Consider the following 18,868-nt stretch of genomic DNA (forward strand, 5'->3'; position numbering starts at 1 on the left):
TGCCAATCAAACAGGCCATTTTGTCCTGGATGGCGTTGAGCTTCTTGAGTGTTGTTGGAGCTGCAAACATCCAGGCAAGTGGAGAGTATTCCATCACACTCCTGACATGTGGCTTGTAGATGGTGAACAGGCTTTGGGGAGTCAGGTGGTGAGTTACTCGCCGCAGGATTCCTAGCCTCTGACCTGCTCTTGTAGCCACGGTATTTATATGGCTACTCCAGTTCAGTTTCTGGTCAATGGTAGCCCCTAGGATGTTGATAGTGGGGGATTCAGCGATGATAATGCCATTGAATGTCAAGGGGAGATGATTATATTCTCTCTTGTTGGAGATGCTCATTGCCAGGCACATGTGTGGCTTAAATGTTACTTGCCACTTATCAACCCAAGCCTGAATGTTGTCCAGGTATTACTGCATGCGGGCGCAGACTGCTTCAGTATCTGATCAGTTGTGAATGGAACTGAATACTGTGCAATCAATGAACATCCCCACTTCTGACCTTATGTTGGAGGGAAAGTCATTGATGAAGCAGCTGAAGATGGTTGGGCCTAGAACACTACCTGGCCTGGAGGGTTTGAGATGAGTGCCCTCCAACAACTACAACCACCTTTCTTTGTGCTAGGTATGACTCCAACCAGCGGAGTCTTTTCCCCCGATTCTCATTGACTTTAATTTTACTAGGGCTCCTCAATGCCACACTCGGTCAATGACACACTTCTGCTGTTTGGCATGCATGTAGTCCTGTGTTGTAGCTTCACCAGGTTGGCACCTCATTTTTAGGTCTGCCTGTTGTTGCTTCTGGCATGCCGTCCTACACTCCTCATTGAACTAAGGTTGGTCCCCTGGCTTGATGGTGATGATAGAGTGAGGGATATGTCTGGCCAAGAGGGTACAGATTGCACATCTTGAATGTCCAATTTTGAGCTGCTGGACCTGTTCTGAATCTATCCCATTTAATACAGTGGTAGTGCCACACAAGACGGTGGAGCATGTCCTCTGTGTGAAGATAGGATTTTGTCTCCACAAGGCGATCACTCCTACCAGTACTGCCCAGGACAATCCATCTGAGACAGGTAGATTGGTGAAGATGAGGTAAAGCAGGTTTTTCACTCTTGTTATTTCTCCCACCACCTGTCGCAGTCCCAATCTGGCAGACACGTCCTTCAGGACTTGGTCACTAGTGCTGCCACTGGGCTACTTGGGGATGGATATTGAAATCACCGACCCAGAATGCATTCTGTGCCTTTGCCATCCTTAGTGCTTCTTCCGTGGTGTCCATGGAGGAGCACTCATTCATTGGGTCTGAAGGGTCAATGTTGAGGACTCCCAGGGCCACACTGTCCCGATGATGTACAACTGTGCCGCCCTCTCTGTGGGACAGGACATATCCAGGTGTGATGATGGAGGAGTCTGGAACATTGGGCGGAAGGTATGATTCGGTGAGTGTGATTATGTCAGGCTGTTGCTTGACTAGTCTGCGGGACAACTCTCCCAATTTTGGCACACATGCCCAGATGTTAGTGAGGAGGACTTTACAGGTTTGTCTTTGTCATTTCCAGTGCCTAAGTCAACATCAGGTGGTCTGTCCCTTTTTATTCTTATTCAACTTTTCTGTAGCAGTTTGATACAACTGAATGGCTTGCTAGGCCATTTCAGAGGGCAGTTAAGAGTCAACTACACTACTATGGGTCGGGAGACACACATAGGCCAGACCAGGTAAGGACAGCAGATTTCCTTCCGTGAAGGACATTAATGAACCAGATGGGTTTTTACGACAATCCGGTAGTTTCATGGTCACCATTGCTGAGACTAGCTTTTTATTGCAGATTTAATAATTAATTGTATTTAAATTCCCCCAGGTGGGATTTCAACTTATGTACCTGCAGCATTAGTCTGGGTCTCTGGATCACTAGTCCAGTTTCCCACAATCATGGTCTGAAAAGCCCCAGAAATGCTGCAAGCTAATGCTTTGACCTATCTTCCTAAGAAGCCTGTACTTTTCGCGAGGGCCCTCCTATTGACCATTTCCCTTGTGGGTACCCATAATTTGCTCACAGTGGAGCAAATACCTAATGAAGACAAGCAAATGAACTGACCCCACTCAGATCCTGGATACTCCAGCAAGGGTCAGGGCTGGAGGTCAAGAGTATTCATTCTGGAACACTTTCATCACTGGTGTAAGGCCAAACATTTTAATACAGGGCATTTCTGATTATATATAAAGATATTTCATACCTGAGTGGGAGCTCCCTGGTACAGTGGTAACTGATAAATCGCGGTGTTACAATACCCTTTAGAAAACACCTGTAAAGCAGTCCAGGCCTGATCCTTCAGATTATAAGTAAGTGCACTTCCGTCCAATGAGGAGACAGCAACTTCACGAAGATGGACAATCACAGTGAGGTACTCATGATAAACTCTTCTTGGGAATGACTATAGATTTTAAAGAAATGATTATGAAAAATCAGGTGCTTGCAGCTTAATACAAAAAGAATAGTGAAGTTACTATCTTCTTTCTGAAGTATCCTAGTACCATATGCGTTTCTGAAGACAAACTGGAGACCAACTCCCCAGTCTCCACTAGTGCCTCTCTATAGCCAACTACCCGGAGATATGCAAAGCAACCTGGGTTAATGGGTCCTTTGATTTTCTCCCTCTCTGCTGTGCAAAAGCACATGATTTCTGCTTGTTATCTTTCAACAGCAACACAGCTGAGATCAGAATTTGACCTGACAGGGAAACACATTTGTAGAAGAACCACATCTTGCCACTCCATGGCTCAGCATGCTGGACCTGGGGTTTAAACTATAATCAAATTATACTACAATGAACATTTGTAGAATATTTTCATCACACTACATGTAGAAATCTTTTTTCAGAAATCAGAATATGAATAACTAATTTAAAAAGTTGCTGTATGATTAAAAAAGAGTAATATTCTGGTCACCTGCTGAGCAAACTATACCCCACACTAAATTTGTACTCATACTTTGTCCTTTAATTCAGAGACAACCACTTAATTGGCAGGAACAGTCTCACATCTCTTTTGGAAGTCGAGGTATACCATATCAGAGTTATCCGCTTCCTCAAAGAAGTTGAGGAGGTTAGTTGGGCAAAACCTTCCCTCTCCATCCATGCTGACTAGTGTTAACTAGGTTTTTGTTGTTTGGATGATCCTTAAGTTTTCTACTGATAATCAATTCCTTTATTTTACATGGAAGCATGAAGACAATTGTTTCCCCAAAGACATGAATTGAATTATTTTCCAAATTCCACCATTGGGATGTCTGTGTATTATAAATAATAAAATACATTTTCCAATAAACAAACTGAGTTGCTGTGGTAACCCTACATGACACCATTTTTAGTTCTGAGTTACAAAATATACAGCTACAAATAATCTATAGTGCAATAATTAATCATTAAAACCACATTACCTTAAAATTATCTAACCATATTGGGCACTTCTGGAGACTGGCGAAATCTATGTTCTCTACGAAAACTGGGGGATCGTATTTGGCCCAAGGACTACCAAAATAATATGCACCGGGAGGATTGAATGAGAAGTGAGCTAATGCAAAGTTAGCCCAGGGTAAATTCTTAGCTCCATCCACAGATAACTGCAAAAGAAAAGGATAAATATGCTGTAAATAAGTATGTCAGGGATAGCATCTGAAATTAAGGAGTTCAAAATCACACATACGCTTGGACAATGGCAGCTTTCCAGTAAGGAAAAACACTGCACAAATCAGGCCACATAACGTGTACTTCAATTATTTACTCTCTAACTTTGAACTGCTGCACTTTTGTATATTTTATTGATTTTGTAATTTAGCTTCAAAGCTTTTCAATTTAACTATTCAATACATTCTTTGGCCTCCTCATCTCGAGAGACAATGGGTAAGCGCCTGGAGGTGGTCAGTGGTGTGTGGAGCAGCGCCTGGAGTGGCTATAAAGGCCAATTCTAGAGTGACAGACTCTTCCACAGGTGCTGCAGAAAAATTTGTTTGTCAGGGCTGTTACACAGTTGGCTCTCCCCTTGCGCTTCTGTCTTTTTTCCTGCCAACTGCTAAGTCTCTTCGACTCGCCACACTTTAGCCCCGCCTTTATGGTTGCCCGCCAGCTCTGGCGAACGCTGGCAACTGACTCCCACGACTTGTGATCAATGTCACAGGACTTCATGTCGCGTTTGCAGACGTCTTTAAAGCGGAGACATGGACGGCCGGTGGGTCTGATACCAGTGGCGAGCTCGCTGTACAATGTGTCTTTGGGGATCCTGCCATCTTCCATGCGGCTCACATGACCAAGCCATCTCAAGCGCCGCTGACTCAGTAGTGTGTATAAGCGTGGGATGTTGGCCGCCTCGAGGACTTCTGTGTTGGCATCAGGTGGCAGGACCGTATCTTCAAGTATTCTCCGGAGGCAGCGAAGATGGAATGAATTGAGACGTCGCTCTTGGCTGACATACGTTGTCCAGGCCTCGCTGCCATAGAGCAAGGTACTGAGGACACAGGCTTGATACACTCGGACTTTTGTGTTCCGTGTCAGTGCGCCATTTTCCCACACTCTCTTGGCCAGTCTGGACATAGTAGTGGAAGCCTTTCCCATGCGCTTGTTGATTTCTGCATCGAGAGACAGGTTACTGGTGATAGTTGAGCCTAGGTAGGTGAACTCTTGAACCACTTCCAGAGCGTGGTCACCAATATTGATGGATGGAGCATTTCTGACGTCCTGCCCCATGATGTTCGTTTTCTTGAGGCTGATGGTTAGGTCAAATTCATTGCAGGCAGCCGCAAACCTGTCGATGAGACTCTGCAGGCATTCTTCAGTGTGAGATGTTAAAGCAGCATCGTCAGCAAAGAGGAGTTCCCTGATGAGGACTTTCCGTACTTTGGACTTCGCTCTTAGACGGGCATGAATTACATAATGTAAATGTTTTATAACACTGTCCATAATTTGCAAAATCAAACATCTTTGGAAAAATTATTTAAGTTCACTTTTACCTCACCTCATGTGGTATTAATTAAAACCAACTTGTAAAAGCCAAGTCAAAAGGGACAGTGGGCCCCTCTCTAGATGGAGAAGTAAAGTGTTTACTATTCTGTCTCATTGAGATGTCACTTCCTTATTCATATACAAAACTGATGTAGGAGAGATTGCAACCAATATCCAAGCTCTGCCCGTTTTACAGTGACTTTGGCCTAGCAAAATTCGCATAACTTCCAGAATCATAAAGGACTTCACGTGACACTGGGTTAAAAAGCCTCTCAAAAAAAATCACTAAAAACTCATGAATTTCTCCTGAATTTTACAATACTCTGTAAAATTCAACTCAGTTTTCTAATTTTGCCCTGTACCTCCAGAGAATCTGTTATATGTGCCATAACACTCCAACAAGCCATTTCAAAAGCATATTAGCACTAGTTTTCTGCAGTACTAGGAACCCCTTCTTGTGGATAGAAATCATAATATGCTAAAACCATGGCATCCCTACCCTCATTAACATAATTTACAAACCTTAATGAAGCCCATGCATACCATCACTACAAGTCCTCTGAGAAACCAGCAAAGCCTAGCCAGAAAAAAACATGGAATATGATCATAATGTAGAGTAGGCTCAAAACCTTGGTCTGAACTTTATGATCTCTCCCACACTAGAAGCATACTTGCATAACTGGCATATATACCAGCAAAGAATCTCCCCTACGGTCCGTATCACTGAAGCACAGAGCAGCATTGTCAGAAAAAACTACGGAAGGTTCATGTTAAAATATTTTCAAGTGTTTTAAATGGTCGAACTTGGAGAAAAGAGGAAGCTTTTCATTTCTGGGTGAACAAAGCAAGCTTAGCCATGAGAATCAGGCTCCAAGAGGTGCAGTTGCTAGGACAGCACAGTATGCAGCTAAGGCAGTCAGAACTATGAAGGCCTGAAGGCCACAAGTAGATAAAGATTGGCCTATGCATTGCAGTACAACAAACATAACTTGTGCAACCAAGTTTAAGATTGAAAAGATTAGCACGTGGTGAAAACACTTCAAACATAGCGTCAGCTTGATAGGAAACGTTTATGAGCATGTAAAGCTGAAGGTAGCCAGATAGTACAAGGGTAGGACTTGAACAAAACCCCACCCCCGCTCCTCACCACCCCCCCACAAAGGTTAGCGTGCAGCATAGACAGTCGGGAATCCTTTTTCTTTAACAGTAGCCCAGGAGGCTGTGAGTCTGATAAGCTTGTAGGGACTTTGTGGAGACAGCAGTTTGTCCATCTGCGATACTTCCCTTCCTTGACTTCTCTGTCTCCATTTCTGGGGATAGGCTGTCCACTAGTATTTATTATAAGCTTGCCAACTTCCACGGCTACCTCGACTACACTTCCTCACACCGTGCCTCCTGTAAGGACTCCATTCCATTCTCCCAGTTTCCCCATCCTCGACGCATCTGTTCTGATGATGCAATCTTCCACAACAGCGCCTCTGATGTCTTCCTTTTTCCTCAACCCGAGGATTCCCCCGCACTGTGGTTGACAGCGCCCTCAACCATGTCCAACCCATTTCCTGCACTTCTGCCCTCACCTGTTCCCCTCCCAGAACTGCGACAGGGTTCCCCTTGTCCTCACTTTCCTTCCCACCAGCCTCCACATCCAAAGGATCACCCTCCGCCATTCCTGCCACCTCCAGCGTGATGCCGCCACCAAACACATCTTCCCCCTTCTCCCCTGTCAGCATTCTGAAGGGATCATTCCCTAGCGACACCCTGATCCACTCCTCCATCACCCCCAAGACCTCGTCTCTTTCTCACGGCACCTTCCCATGCAATCGCAGGAAGTGTAATACCTGCCCTTTTACCTCCTCTCTCCTCACTATCCAAGACCCCAAACACTCCTTCCAGGTAAAGCAGCGATTTACCTGTATTTCTTTCGCTGCTCACAGTGCAGTTTCCTCTACACCAGGGAGACCAAATGCATATTGGGCGACTGCTTTGCAGAGCACCTCCCTTTGGTCTGCAAGCGTGAACCCGAGCTTCTGGTTTCTTGTTATTTTAATTCATCACCTTGTTCCCATGCCCACATTTCTGTCCTCAGCCTGCTGTACTGTTCCAGTGAACATTAACACGAGCTCAAGGAACAGCACCTCATCTTAGGCACTCTACTCTACAGCCTTTTGGACTCAATATTGAGTTCAATAATTTCAGACCATGAGCCCCGTTATTTATTTATTTTTATTTTATTTATATATATATTCTTTTTATAATTATTTACTTATTTTTAATCATATGCTAGTCCTAAACTTGTTTTTCATGTTTTTGCTTTTGTACAGAGCTGTTCATTATTCTGCCATTAGCACTCTCTCTGGATTCATGCTTTGTCTTTTGTGACAACTATTTAGCACGCCATTTGCATTCTGTTCCATGACATCTGACATTTAATCTCTCCCCCCTCCATCCTTTCACATTCTTTCCTTCTTGTTCTTCTTCCCCCTTCCCCCCTTTCACTTGCTCAAAGACTGTTACATTTCTAGCTTTTGCCAGTTCTGATGAAGGGTCACAGAATTGAAATGTTAACTCTATTTCTCTCCACACAGATGCTGCCAGACCTGCTGAGTATTTCCTACACTTTCTGTTCTCATTTCAGAGTTCCAGCATCCACAGTATTTTGCTTATATTATTGTATTAAAGCTTGTCACTTTATGTAGAACAGTTGTCTAAGGATAATATTGTTATTAGAAAATGTGTATTAATGCTTGTTTAAAACCACTCAGGTCTAAATCATGCAGAAATTATTGTTGCAGGACCAACAATCCTGTGTTGCACCATAACCACAGGAAGTCTACTGACAGTTCACATTCCACTGCCCACATTTCAAGCTGAAGGAGGAATAAAGGTAAACATCAATTCTAAGCCAAATATAGAAGTCAACCTGCAATGAATCCCCAATTAGCTGTAAAACTCAAAAATATGTCGGCCTAGAAATTGGATCATGTCTGAATTGGGGCATGATCTTACTACAGCGCATACTACAAGTGCCTAATGAAGCCTGTGGCAGGACCACATCAAGTTGGTCCACCTGCCTAATTTGCTTATTAAGCTGCAGGCACCACCACATCCCAAGAGGCAGCAAGATTGGCTGGTTTGGTTCCGATTGAGGTCGTTAAGAGAATCCTGGAAGGTGTAGGCAATCAGGAGGGGTTGAGTGGTCCAGGAATTTAATGTGGAGCCAGAAGGAGTACTCCTGCTACTCCCCACTCCACAATAAGGTATGTAAAAAGTTTAAACTTACCTTTACAGGGTCAGTTCTTTTGGGACTACAGGTTTGGCTGCCAAGCACCTGAAAATACTGACTGAAACATGCCCAACATATGCTCCGGTAATGTGCAAACAAATTTTGCGAAGAGGGCCTCAAAAATGCAATAAGCCTCATTTGTATATGCCTAATACCCATTTCAGATGCCATCTGGGACACTTATGGAGGAGGATGCAATTACAACATTGCATGAGCATGTGTCCACCATATTGGGCCCTGATGTTTTTACATGTTTTATGCATGTAAAGTGGGTATGGTCAAGTTCTAGGCCATCAAATATGAAAGAGTTTTTTCCAAGTACCTTAATTTTGTACTTCTTTCAGGGGATAAAAGATCAAAGACTGTTTTGCTCATATATCATACACACCTTGATGCCATAGGTTGTGAGATATCTGCTTATATAGGTCAGGTTGAAGGACAACGGTTTAACATCCACCAGTTTGGAAAGGTTCACACGGATCCAGTTTTCAATTTCATCATCTGTTCTATGGTCTTGTTCCTTGCCACCAGCTATCAATGGAATTATTTCTCGAACCAAAACAACAGATCTTTGAAACAAAACCAACAGTAGTGTCACAATGTCTGATGGCCGTGAAAATCCTTCAAGGGAAAAAGAACTACTACAGACAGGTAATTTGAATAGAAACTATTCAAAAACATACTTCACAGCAAAAAAAGCATATATTTGGATATAGGAAGGGAGTATCCAGTAGTATCAACTAAACACTACCAAAAAATGTATAGCTCTAACCAGCATTGAAAACCAGGCCATATGTAAATATTGAAAATTGATTTATTTTATTTATTTAGAGATACAGCACTGAAACAGGCCCTTCGGCCCACCGAGTCTATGCCGACCAGCAACCACCCATTTATACTAATCCTACATTAACCCCATATTCCCTACCACATCCCCACCATTCTCCTACCACCTACCTACACTCAGGGCAATTTACAATGGCCAATTTACCTATCAACCTGCAAGTCTTTGGCGGTGGGAGGAAACCGGAGCACCCGGCAGAAACCCATGCAGTCACAGGGAGAACTTGCAAACTCCGCACAGGCAGTACCCAGAACTGAACCCGGGTCGCTGGAGCTGCGAGGCCGCGGTGCTAACCACGGCGCCACTGTGCCGCCCACAATCTAGAATCTAAAGCAGTTAATGCTTAAATATAGGCCCTTTGCCAGAACTGAAAGATCAGAATGCTCCTTCTTATCTCTGTAACCTTGTCCAGTCCGACAACATCCTCAATCTCTGCACTCTTCCAATTCTGGCCTCACATTACTGATTTTAATAATTTCACCATTGGTGGCTGTGCCTTCAACCGCCTGGGCCGTTGAAATCCCTCCCTAATCCATTCTGCCTCTCTACCTCTCTCTTGTTTGAGAAACTGCCAATCCTGTTTATGAAGAAGACACTGAGACTGGGATGCTTACGTAGAGCCTGTTTATTGCTTACCATAAAGTTTACTTCTTCACTCCGAACACTACACAGCCAGTGTTGGCTGGTTCTTTATATACACGTGTGTACAATTAACTAAACAATACCCAACACCTGTTCACCCTATTACCTACAACTAACAGGTATTTAACATCCATTAACATAACTTGAGACCCTAACATCTCTCCTCCTTTAAGATGCCCCTTTAAACCTATCAGTTTGATCAATCATTTGGTTAGCTGCCCTAATATCTCGTTTTGCGGCTCAGTGTCAAATTTTGTTTGATAATGCACCTGTGAAAATCCTGTTAGAATGTTTTAATGTGTTAAAGGAGCTTTAAAATGCAATAAAAACCAAAATTGCTGGAATTACTCAGCACACCAGGCAGAATTTATGGAGAGAAATAAAGTTAATGGGTCCGATTTTAACTCTCTGTAAGTGAATGGGTTTTGAGTGGGTTAAAATCGGGTCCATTTAACATTTCAGGATGATAACCTGTCGTCAGAAGTCCTGACAAGTCCTGGTGAGTACTTCCTGCATTTTCTGTTTTTATTTCAGATTTCCAGCATCGACAGTATTTTGCTTTTGTATTAGTTGCTATATAAATGCAGGTTGTTGTTGTTGAATAGCATTGAACACACAAAAGGGAGGAAAAGTGGCAGGTATTGCAATCAAAAAGAGGAAGTGAATGGGCTGAAAAGCCTGTAAGCTACTAAAAAGAAAAGCAAGAAACTGGCAGATGATATAAAACATCATCTTGGTGAAACAATCAAAGATACTAAAAGAATTAAAGAGTGTGAAAATAAATGTGTTGAAAAAGCATGGGAGAGCCCGTACAAGGAAATGACATTGGGGGGGAGGGACGGAGAAATCCCAAACTGCACATGCAGGTGGTCTGAAATTAATTTTTAAATACAAAGATGCAGTAGGCCAAACCTTACCCAGAAAGAGAAAAGACAGAGCAACATCCACAAGGCAGCACTGTGTTGTGATAAAGGGCTTATATCTGATATGCCTCCACGTGCCCTGGATTTCATCAGACTAATCCCACATACCCAGCACCCCAATTCAAAAAAAAACATGGGACTGATGGCGAGGTCTGAAGTTGTTAAAGTTAATTGGCCTGGAGATTCCTGAAACTCCAATGGCCCCCACACAAGACAACACCCACAACAACAACTTATATTTATATAGCGCTTGTTGATACCTTCCCAAATTCTGGGGATGAGGGTCATTTGCAAAGCCAGGGTGGGTCTCAGTTGCCTGCAAGGGCGTACTGGCGGCAGCCACCTTGGCTCGAGCAAATCCAGTCTTGTACGGCAAAGTAGAGTCCTTCAGCGGTCCAAATAAGAGAAGATAGATATTAAAATCATCAGCTTGCACTGGAGCCACTCAATCAAGAGATAATCAATTCTCCGCCTTACTTTAGAGAATGTTGGGACCTGTAGAAAGTATCAATGGAACTCATACCCCATCTCAACTGGTGTGAGCACTGCTAAGGCCCTTAAAGGATGTAAAAAGAGGAATATCCTTGAAAAACCCCGAAACACCCCAGCAACCCACTTGATGTAGGAGGGGCGGGCAGAGGAATTTAATGAGGCAAAATCTCAGCCAAGATATCCAGTCCACATTCCAATTCTCCACCCCCACCCATTCCTTCTGGGTAAGTGCAACTTACACCATCACCAGTCCCAGGAATTTTTGTGCCAACGTTCAGACCAGATCATTGAAGAGTGTAAAGAAGAAAGATGAAATATTGTTACTGAAGCTAGAACTGAGCTTGATTGAATCAATGAGACCAGAATGGGAGAATAAATGAAATCTGGGCATTTAGTCTCATCCCTGTGTAATAAAGGTATCCTTTTAAAGAAAATGCAATCTTTGACAGGTTTATCCTTCATTGGGCACAAACACAATAATCAAGTTATGTATTGCTGAAAATAGAGACCTGTTGTCAAAGCTTTTCATCTTGTATTCATCAGGACAATCCGCAAGAATAACTAATGTAAGGGAAAACAACAACTTTATACTGTATGAGAAGAGAGTGCTGATTGGTTGGCAAGTGAACTCTGATTGATAGAGGCATTACCATGGAGAATGCACCAGTTTACAGTGACTGACAGTTAACTGCAAAGCTTTGTTTGAAATTTAAACCATGCAGCTTGATTCTGATTGGTCAAGGCATTGCCCTGAGGAATGAACCAGCGAATGGCTGTCATTTATTTTGTTTAGCTGAAACAGGCACAATATTTGTAATTCTTGATGTAATTCTTACATCATCTGATATCTGAGGTGCTGACAACCAATTTAAGATTGTCAGTAGGGCTCGCTGTGTGACGCATTTGTCTGTACTGCAGCTACATATATTAATACACAGGGCCCTGTACTTTGCAGACAGAAAGAACTGGTAAATTGGTGCATTCTCCATAGCAACGCCTCTACCAGTCACTTGCCAACCAATCAGCACACTCCTCTCATACAGTATAAAGTTGTTGTTTTCCCTTACATTGGTATTCTTGCAGATTGTCCTGATGAGTGAAAGACGAAAAGCTTTAACAACACGTCTCTATTTTCAGTAATACTCAATTTCTGTACTGCCAAACGACTAATCAAGTTATGGTTAGAGTCATAGTGTCATTTACGGCACAGAAGGAGGCCATTCAGCCCATCGAGTTCATGCAGCTCTCTACAGAGCTATTCAGTCAGTCCCATTACCCCGCTCGATCCCCGTAGCCCTGCAAGTCTATTTCCTTCAAGTGGCCATCCAATTTCCTTTTGAAGTTATTGATTGTCTCTGCTTCCACCACACTTGTGGGCAGCGAGTTCCAGATCATCACCACCTGCTGTGTAAAAAAGTTCTTCCTCATATTCCCCTTGTATCCCTTGCCCAAAATCTTCAATCTGTGTCCCCTAGTCCTTGTATCATTAGTTAATGGGAACAGTTTTTCCTTCTCTAACTTACCTATTTCTCTTGTGATAAGAAAAATCTTATGCAATGAGTTTCTGTAGATTATGCTGCAGATTTGTTTTGTAGATACTTTGGGAGAAAGTTTCATTTGTATAGCACCGCTTGCCTTCTCTGAGGACAGACAGTGCTGCGGGCCATTAACTGCGTGGCCCCTGAGGCGTTCCTGATTGATTTCACTGAAGAAACACACACAGGCCGCAAATACATTTCTCCTCCCAACGTCAAATGACAGAAATTATTGTGTATGATAACAGTCAAATGTACTTCCAATTGCAAATGGCTAGCATGTTTAGAAAGGAGTTTAATAAAAAGAATTTTTGGCTAACTCACCTATTAACCATAGCATGGTAGAGATCATTTTCACCTGTGGTTGGTCTGGCCTGGTCAGAATAGTATACTTTATCATTATAGTTAGGCATAGGCTGGAAAAGACCAAGTTTAATCCATTCAGTTTTGGGCACCTTGTTTCTTTCCAGGGCTCTGAGGTTCTTGTCAACTTGTGCTTTCACCAATCTGACTAATAATGTAGCACATGGGATATACCTAAAAAGGAAGGAACTGTCGTTGGAGATGGCCTTCAAGAATAGAAAAAGCATCTATCATTGTTAGAATCATAGCATACAGTACAAAAGGAGGCCATTTGGCCCATTCCATGCCTGTGCTGGCTCTTTGGTAGACCTTTCTGATAAATCCCACTCCCCTGCTCTTTCCCCATAACTCAGTAAATGTTTTCCCTTCAAGTATTTATCCACATCTCTTTTGAATGTTACCATTGAATCTGCTTCAGTCAGTTTATCCCAGACCACAACTTGCTGTATAAAAAAATTGTTTCTTCATATCGCCTCTGGTTCTTTTGCCAATCACCTTAAATCTGCATCCTCTGGTTACTGACCCTTCTGCCACTGGAAATAATTTCTCCTTAATTACGCTATCAAAACCATCCATGTTTTTGAACACCTCTATCACATCTTCTTTGCTTTAAGGAGAACAACCTCAGTTTCTCCAGTCTCTCCACATAACTAAAGTCCCTCTACCCTGGTACCATTTCAGTATATCTTCTCTCCACCCTCTCGAGGGCATTGACATCCTTCTTAAAGTGTGGTACTACCCTGAATTGAGCACAATACTCCAGCTGAGGCCAAACCAGTGCTTTATTGAGGACATCTGTTGTGTCAATTATATTCTAATTCTCCTTGCTGTGAAGGATTAGAAAAGGCTCCTGCAAAAGCAAATTCAGCCAATGATCTTTGCTACAGACCTACTGCACTGAATGCCATCTTAACATACCTAGTGAGGAAAGAAGAAAAGCCACACGTAAATTAATACTTAAATGTTTGAACGAGTAGCTGGCCTCTCATCAAATCTGAGCCCAATCCAAGATTCTATAATTCAATGCAGCAAACTAAATGGACTCACCTCCAATATCCTCAGGTCACAGAAGGGGAAAAAAGAAAAATCTGCCATGATTCTCAGAAGCCTTCATCCCGATGTAATCATGTAAAATAACAAACACCAACTCCAGGATCTTTTCCAAACCTGTCCTTCCTATTTTCCTATCAGCAGATGATTCAGCACACGGCGCTTGTGTCAATGCTAATGCTAGCTCCATGTTGAAGGTATCTATTGCAGTTCAACTTCGCCACTTTTCCTCATGCCCTTAAATACCTTTCCTCTTCAACTGTTATCTGTCCCTCTCAAATGACATGATGAGTGTCACAATTTCAATAGCAGCTTGCAGTATTTCACCAGGGAGGCGGTGGCGTAGTGGTATTGTCACTGGACTAGTAACCCAGAGACCCAGGGTATTGCTCGAGGGATATGGGTTCAAATCCCACAACAGCAGAAGGTAGAATTTGAATTCAATTAATACATCTGGAATTAAAAGCTAGTCTAATGATGACCATGAAACTCTTGTCGATTGTTGTAAAAACTAATGTCCTTTAGGGAAGGAAATCTGCTGTCCTTACCTGGTCTGACCTACATGTGACTCCAGACCCACAGCAATATGGTTGACTCTTACATGCCCTCTGAAATGGCCTAGCAAGCCACTCAGTTGTATCTAACCGCTACAAAGTCAATAAAAAGGAATGAAACCGGACGGACAACCCGGCATCGACCTTGGCACCCGAAACGAAAATGGCAAACCCAGCCCTGTCGACACTGCAAAGTCCTCCTTACAACATCTGGGGGCTTGTGCCAAAGTTGGGAGAGCTGTCCCACAGAATAGTCAAGCAACAGCCTGACATAGTCATACTCACGGAATCATACCTTGCAGACAATGTCCCAGACACTGCCATCACCATCCCCGGGTATGTCCTGTCCCACTGGCAGGACAGACCCACCAGAGGTGGTGGCACAGTGATATACAGTAGGGAGGGAGTTTCCCTGGGAGTCCTCAACATCGACTCTGGACCCCATGAAGTCTCATGGCATCAGATCAAACATGGACAAGGAAACCTCCTGCTGATTACCATCTACTGCCCTCCCTCAGCTGATGAGTCAGTATTCCTCCATGTTGAACAGCACTTGGAGGAAGCACTGAGGGTGGCGAGGGCACCAAATGTACTCTGGGTGGGGGACTTCAATGTCCATCACCAAGAGTGGCTCGGTAGCACCACTACTGACCGAGCTGGCCGAGTCCTAAAGCACAGTGGTGCAGTGGTTAGCACCGCAGCCTCACAGCTCCAGCGACCCGGGTTCAATTCTGGGTACTGCCTGTGTGGAGTTTGCAAGTTCTCCCTGTATCTGCGTGGGTTTCTTCCGGGTGCTCCGGTTTCCTCCCACATGTCAAAGACTTGCAGGTTGATAGGTAAATTGGCCATTATAAATTGTCCCTAGTATAGGTAGGTGGTAGGGAAATATAGGGACAGGTGGGGATGTGGTAGGAATATGGAATTAGTGTAGGATTAGTATAAATGGGTGGTTGATGGTCGGCACAGACTCGGTGGGCCGAAGGGCCTGTTTCAGTGCGTTATCACGAAAAAAAAAATCTGCTAGACTGGGTCTGCGGCAGGTGGTGGGGGAACCAACAAAAGGGGAAAACATACTTGACCTCGTTCTCACCAATCTGCCTGCCGCAGATGCATCTGTCCATGATAGTATTGGTAGCAGTGACCACCGCACAGTCCTTGTGGAGACAAAGTCCCGCCTTCACATTGAGGATACCCTCCATCGTGTTGTGTGGCACTACTACCATGCTAAATGGGATAGATTTTGAACAGATCCAGCAATGCAAATCTGGGCATCCATGAGGCTCTGTGGACCATCAGCAGCAGCAGAATTGTATTCAACCACAATCTGTAACCTCATGGCCCAGCATATCCCCCACTCTACCATTACCATCGAGCCAGGAGACCAACCCTGGTTCAATGAAGAGCACCAGGCATACCTCAAAATGAGGAGTCAACCTGGTGAAGCTACAACACAGGACTATCTGCGTGCCAAACTGCGAAAGCAGCATGTGATGGACAGAGCCAAGTGATCCCATAACCAACGGATCAGATCTAAGCTCTACAGTCCTGCCACATCCAGCTGCGAATGGTGGTGGACAATTAAACAACTAACTGAAGGAGGTGGCTCCACAAATATCCCCATCCTCAATGATGGGGGAGCCCAGCACATCAGTGCGAAAGATAAGGCTGAAGCATTTGCAACAATCTTCAGCCAGAAGTGTCGAGTTGATGATCCATCTCAGCCTCCTCCTGAAGTCCCCAGCATCACAGATGCCAGACTTCAGCCAATTCGATTCATTCTCCGTGATATCAAGAAACGACTGAAGGCACTGGATACTGCAAAAGCTATGGGCCCTGACAATATTCCAACAACAGTACTGAAGACCTGTGCTCCAGAACTTGCCATGCCCCTAGCCAAGCTGTTCCAGTCCAGCTACAACACTGGCATCTACCCTGCAATGTGAAAAATTGCCCAGGTATGTCCTGTACACAAAAAGCAGGACAAGTCCAACCCGGCCAATTACTGCCCCATCAGGGATGGAAAGTCTCATCAACAGTGCCATCAAGCGGCACTTGCTTAGCAATAACCTGCTCAGTGACGCTCAGTTTGGGTTCCGCCAGGGCCACTCAGCTCCTGACCTCATTACAGCCTTGGTTCAAACATGGACAAAAGAGCTGAACTCAAGAGGTGAGGTGAGAGTGACTGCCCTTGACATCAAGGCAGCATTTGACCGAATACGGCATCAAGGAGCCCTAGCAAAACTGAGGTCAATGGGAATCAGGGGGAAACCCTCCGCTGGCTGGAGTCATACCTAGCGCAAAGGAAGATGGTTGTGGTTGTTGGAGGGCAATCATCTGAGCTCCAGGACATCACTGCAGGAGTTCCTCAGGGTAGTGACCTAGGCCAACCAGCTTCAATCATAAGGTCAGAAGTGGGGATGTTCGCTGATGATTGCACAATGTTCAGCACTATTCGTGACTCCTCAGATACTGAAGCAGTCCGTGTAGAAATGCATCAAGACCTGGACAATATCCAGGCTTGGGCTGATAAGTGGCAAGTAACATTCGCGCCACACAAGTGCAAGGCAATGACCATCTCCAACCAAAGAGAATCTAACCATGTCCCCTTGATATTCAACGGCATTACCAATGCTGAATCCTCCACTATCAACATCCTTGGGGCTACCATTGACCAGAAATTGAACTGGAGTAGCCACATAAATACCGTGGCTACAAGAGCAGTTCAGAGGCTTGGAATCCTGTGGTGAGTAACTCACCTCCTGACTCCCCAAAGCCTGTCCACCATCTACTAGTCACAAGGCAGGAGTGTGATGGAATACTCTCCACTTGCCTGGATGGGTGCAGCTCCAATAACACTCAAGAGGCTCGACACCATCCAGGACAAAGCAGCCTGCTTGATTGGCACCCCAACTACAAACATTCACTCCCTCCACCACTGACGCACAGTGGCAACAGCGTGTACCATCCACAAGATGCACTGCAGCAATGCACCAAGGCTCCTTAGACAGCACCTTCCAAACCCGCAACCTCTACCAACTAGAAGGACAAGGGCAGCAAATGCATGGGAACACTACCACCTGCAAGTTCCCCTCCAAGTCACACACCATCCTGACTTGGAACTATATCGCCGTTCCTTCACTGTCGCTGGGTCAAAATCCTGGAACTCCCTTCCTAACAGCACTGTGGATATACCTACCCCAAATGGACTGCAGCGGTTCAAGAAGGCAGCTCACCACAATTAGGGATGGGCAATAAATGCTGGCCTGGCCAGCGACGCCCACATCCCATGAATGAATAAAAAAAAATTCATATTGTTAACCTGGGAACTGAAATATTTTTCTCGCCTCTCTATTTATGGTTTTAGCACTAATCCCAAGCTTAAGTCCCCTTGACACCAATTTACAAACCAGTGGTAATTATTTTTCACTACCATCTTGGACCTTTTCAAAACTTTGAAAACTCCTGTTAGATCTGCCTTGCCCTTCTTTGCTGTAATGAACATAGTCCTAGATTTTCAAGTCTTTCATCATAACTATATCCTCTCATTCCTGATACCATCCTCGTAAATATGTCTTGCACCTTTTTTAATGAATCTAATATCCTTCTTATAAGAGTCCGCCCAAATTCATCATCAGCTCTGTACTTCTATATTTAATGTCCCTATATATAAACTTGGTGTCTCATTTGCCCTATTAATGATTTTATTTGCTGCTTTTAAAGGTCTGTCTATCTAAACCCAAATATCTGTTCCTCCATTCCACTGAGAATTTTACCATTTAGGTTGCATTTCCACTCTGTTCTTTTCCCAAAATGTACTACTTAACATTCATCTAATTGAACTGCATCCAAATAAAAAAAAGTCTGGAATTGAAAGCTAGTCTCAGTAATGGTGCCATGAAACTATCATCAATTGTTGTAAAACCCCATCTAGTTCACTAATGTCCTTTAGGGAAGGAAATCTGCCATCCTTATCTGGTCTGGCCTAAATGTGACTCCTGACCCACATAGCAATGTGGTTGACTCTGAACTGCCCTCTGAAATGGCCCAGCAAGCCATTCAGTTGTCAGGGGCAATTAGGGATGGGCAACTAATGCTGGACTTGCCCACATGCCTAATAATAAAGACTAAAAAATATCTGCCCAGTCCCCTAGCCTGTCCATATCCCCCTGCAGTCTTCCACGCAATTTGC

The 18,868-nt window shown here is 44.0% G+C and overlaps 1 protein-coding gene across 6 annotated transcripts in view; it reads right to left on the bottom strand.

Moving 5' to 3' along the window:
* Positions 1-18,868, bottom strand: part of ccdc17 (coiled-coil domain containing 17) — a 161,110-nt gene that overhangs the window by 12,602 nt on the left and 129,640 nt on the right. For all 6 annotated transcript variants that reach the window (XM_068037062.1, XM_068037061.1, XM_068037067.1 and 3 more), the window contains 4 exons: positions 13,037-13,249; positions 8,665-8,845; positions 3,436-3,618; positions 2,234-2,431 (listed from right to left, as the gene is read on the bottom strand). In XM_068037062.1, the coding sequence (XP_067893163.1) occupies positions 2,234-2,431; positions 3,436-3,618; positions 8,665-8,845; positions 13,037-13,249 (775 nt within the window). The remainder of the gene's footprint in view (positions 1-2,233; positions 2,432-3,435; positions 3,619-8,664; positions 8,846-13,036; positions 13,250-18,868) is intronic.

This window comes from Heterodontus francisci, chromosome 8 (assembly GCF_036365525.1).
Source record: "Heterodontus francisci isolate sHetFra1 chromosome 8, sHetFra1.hap1, whole genome shotgun sequence".
Lineage (NCBI taxonomy): Eukaryota > Metazoa > Chordata > Chondrichthyes > Heterodontiformes > Heterodontidae > Heterodontus > Heterodontus francisci.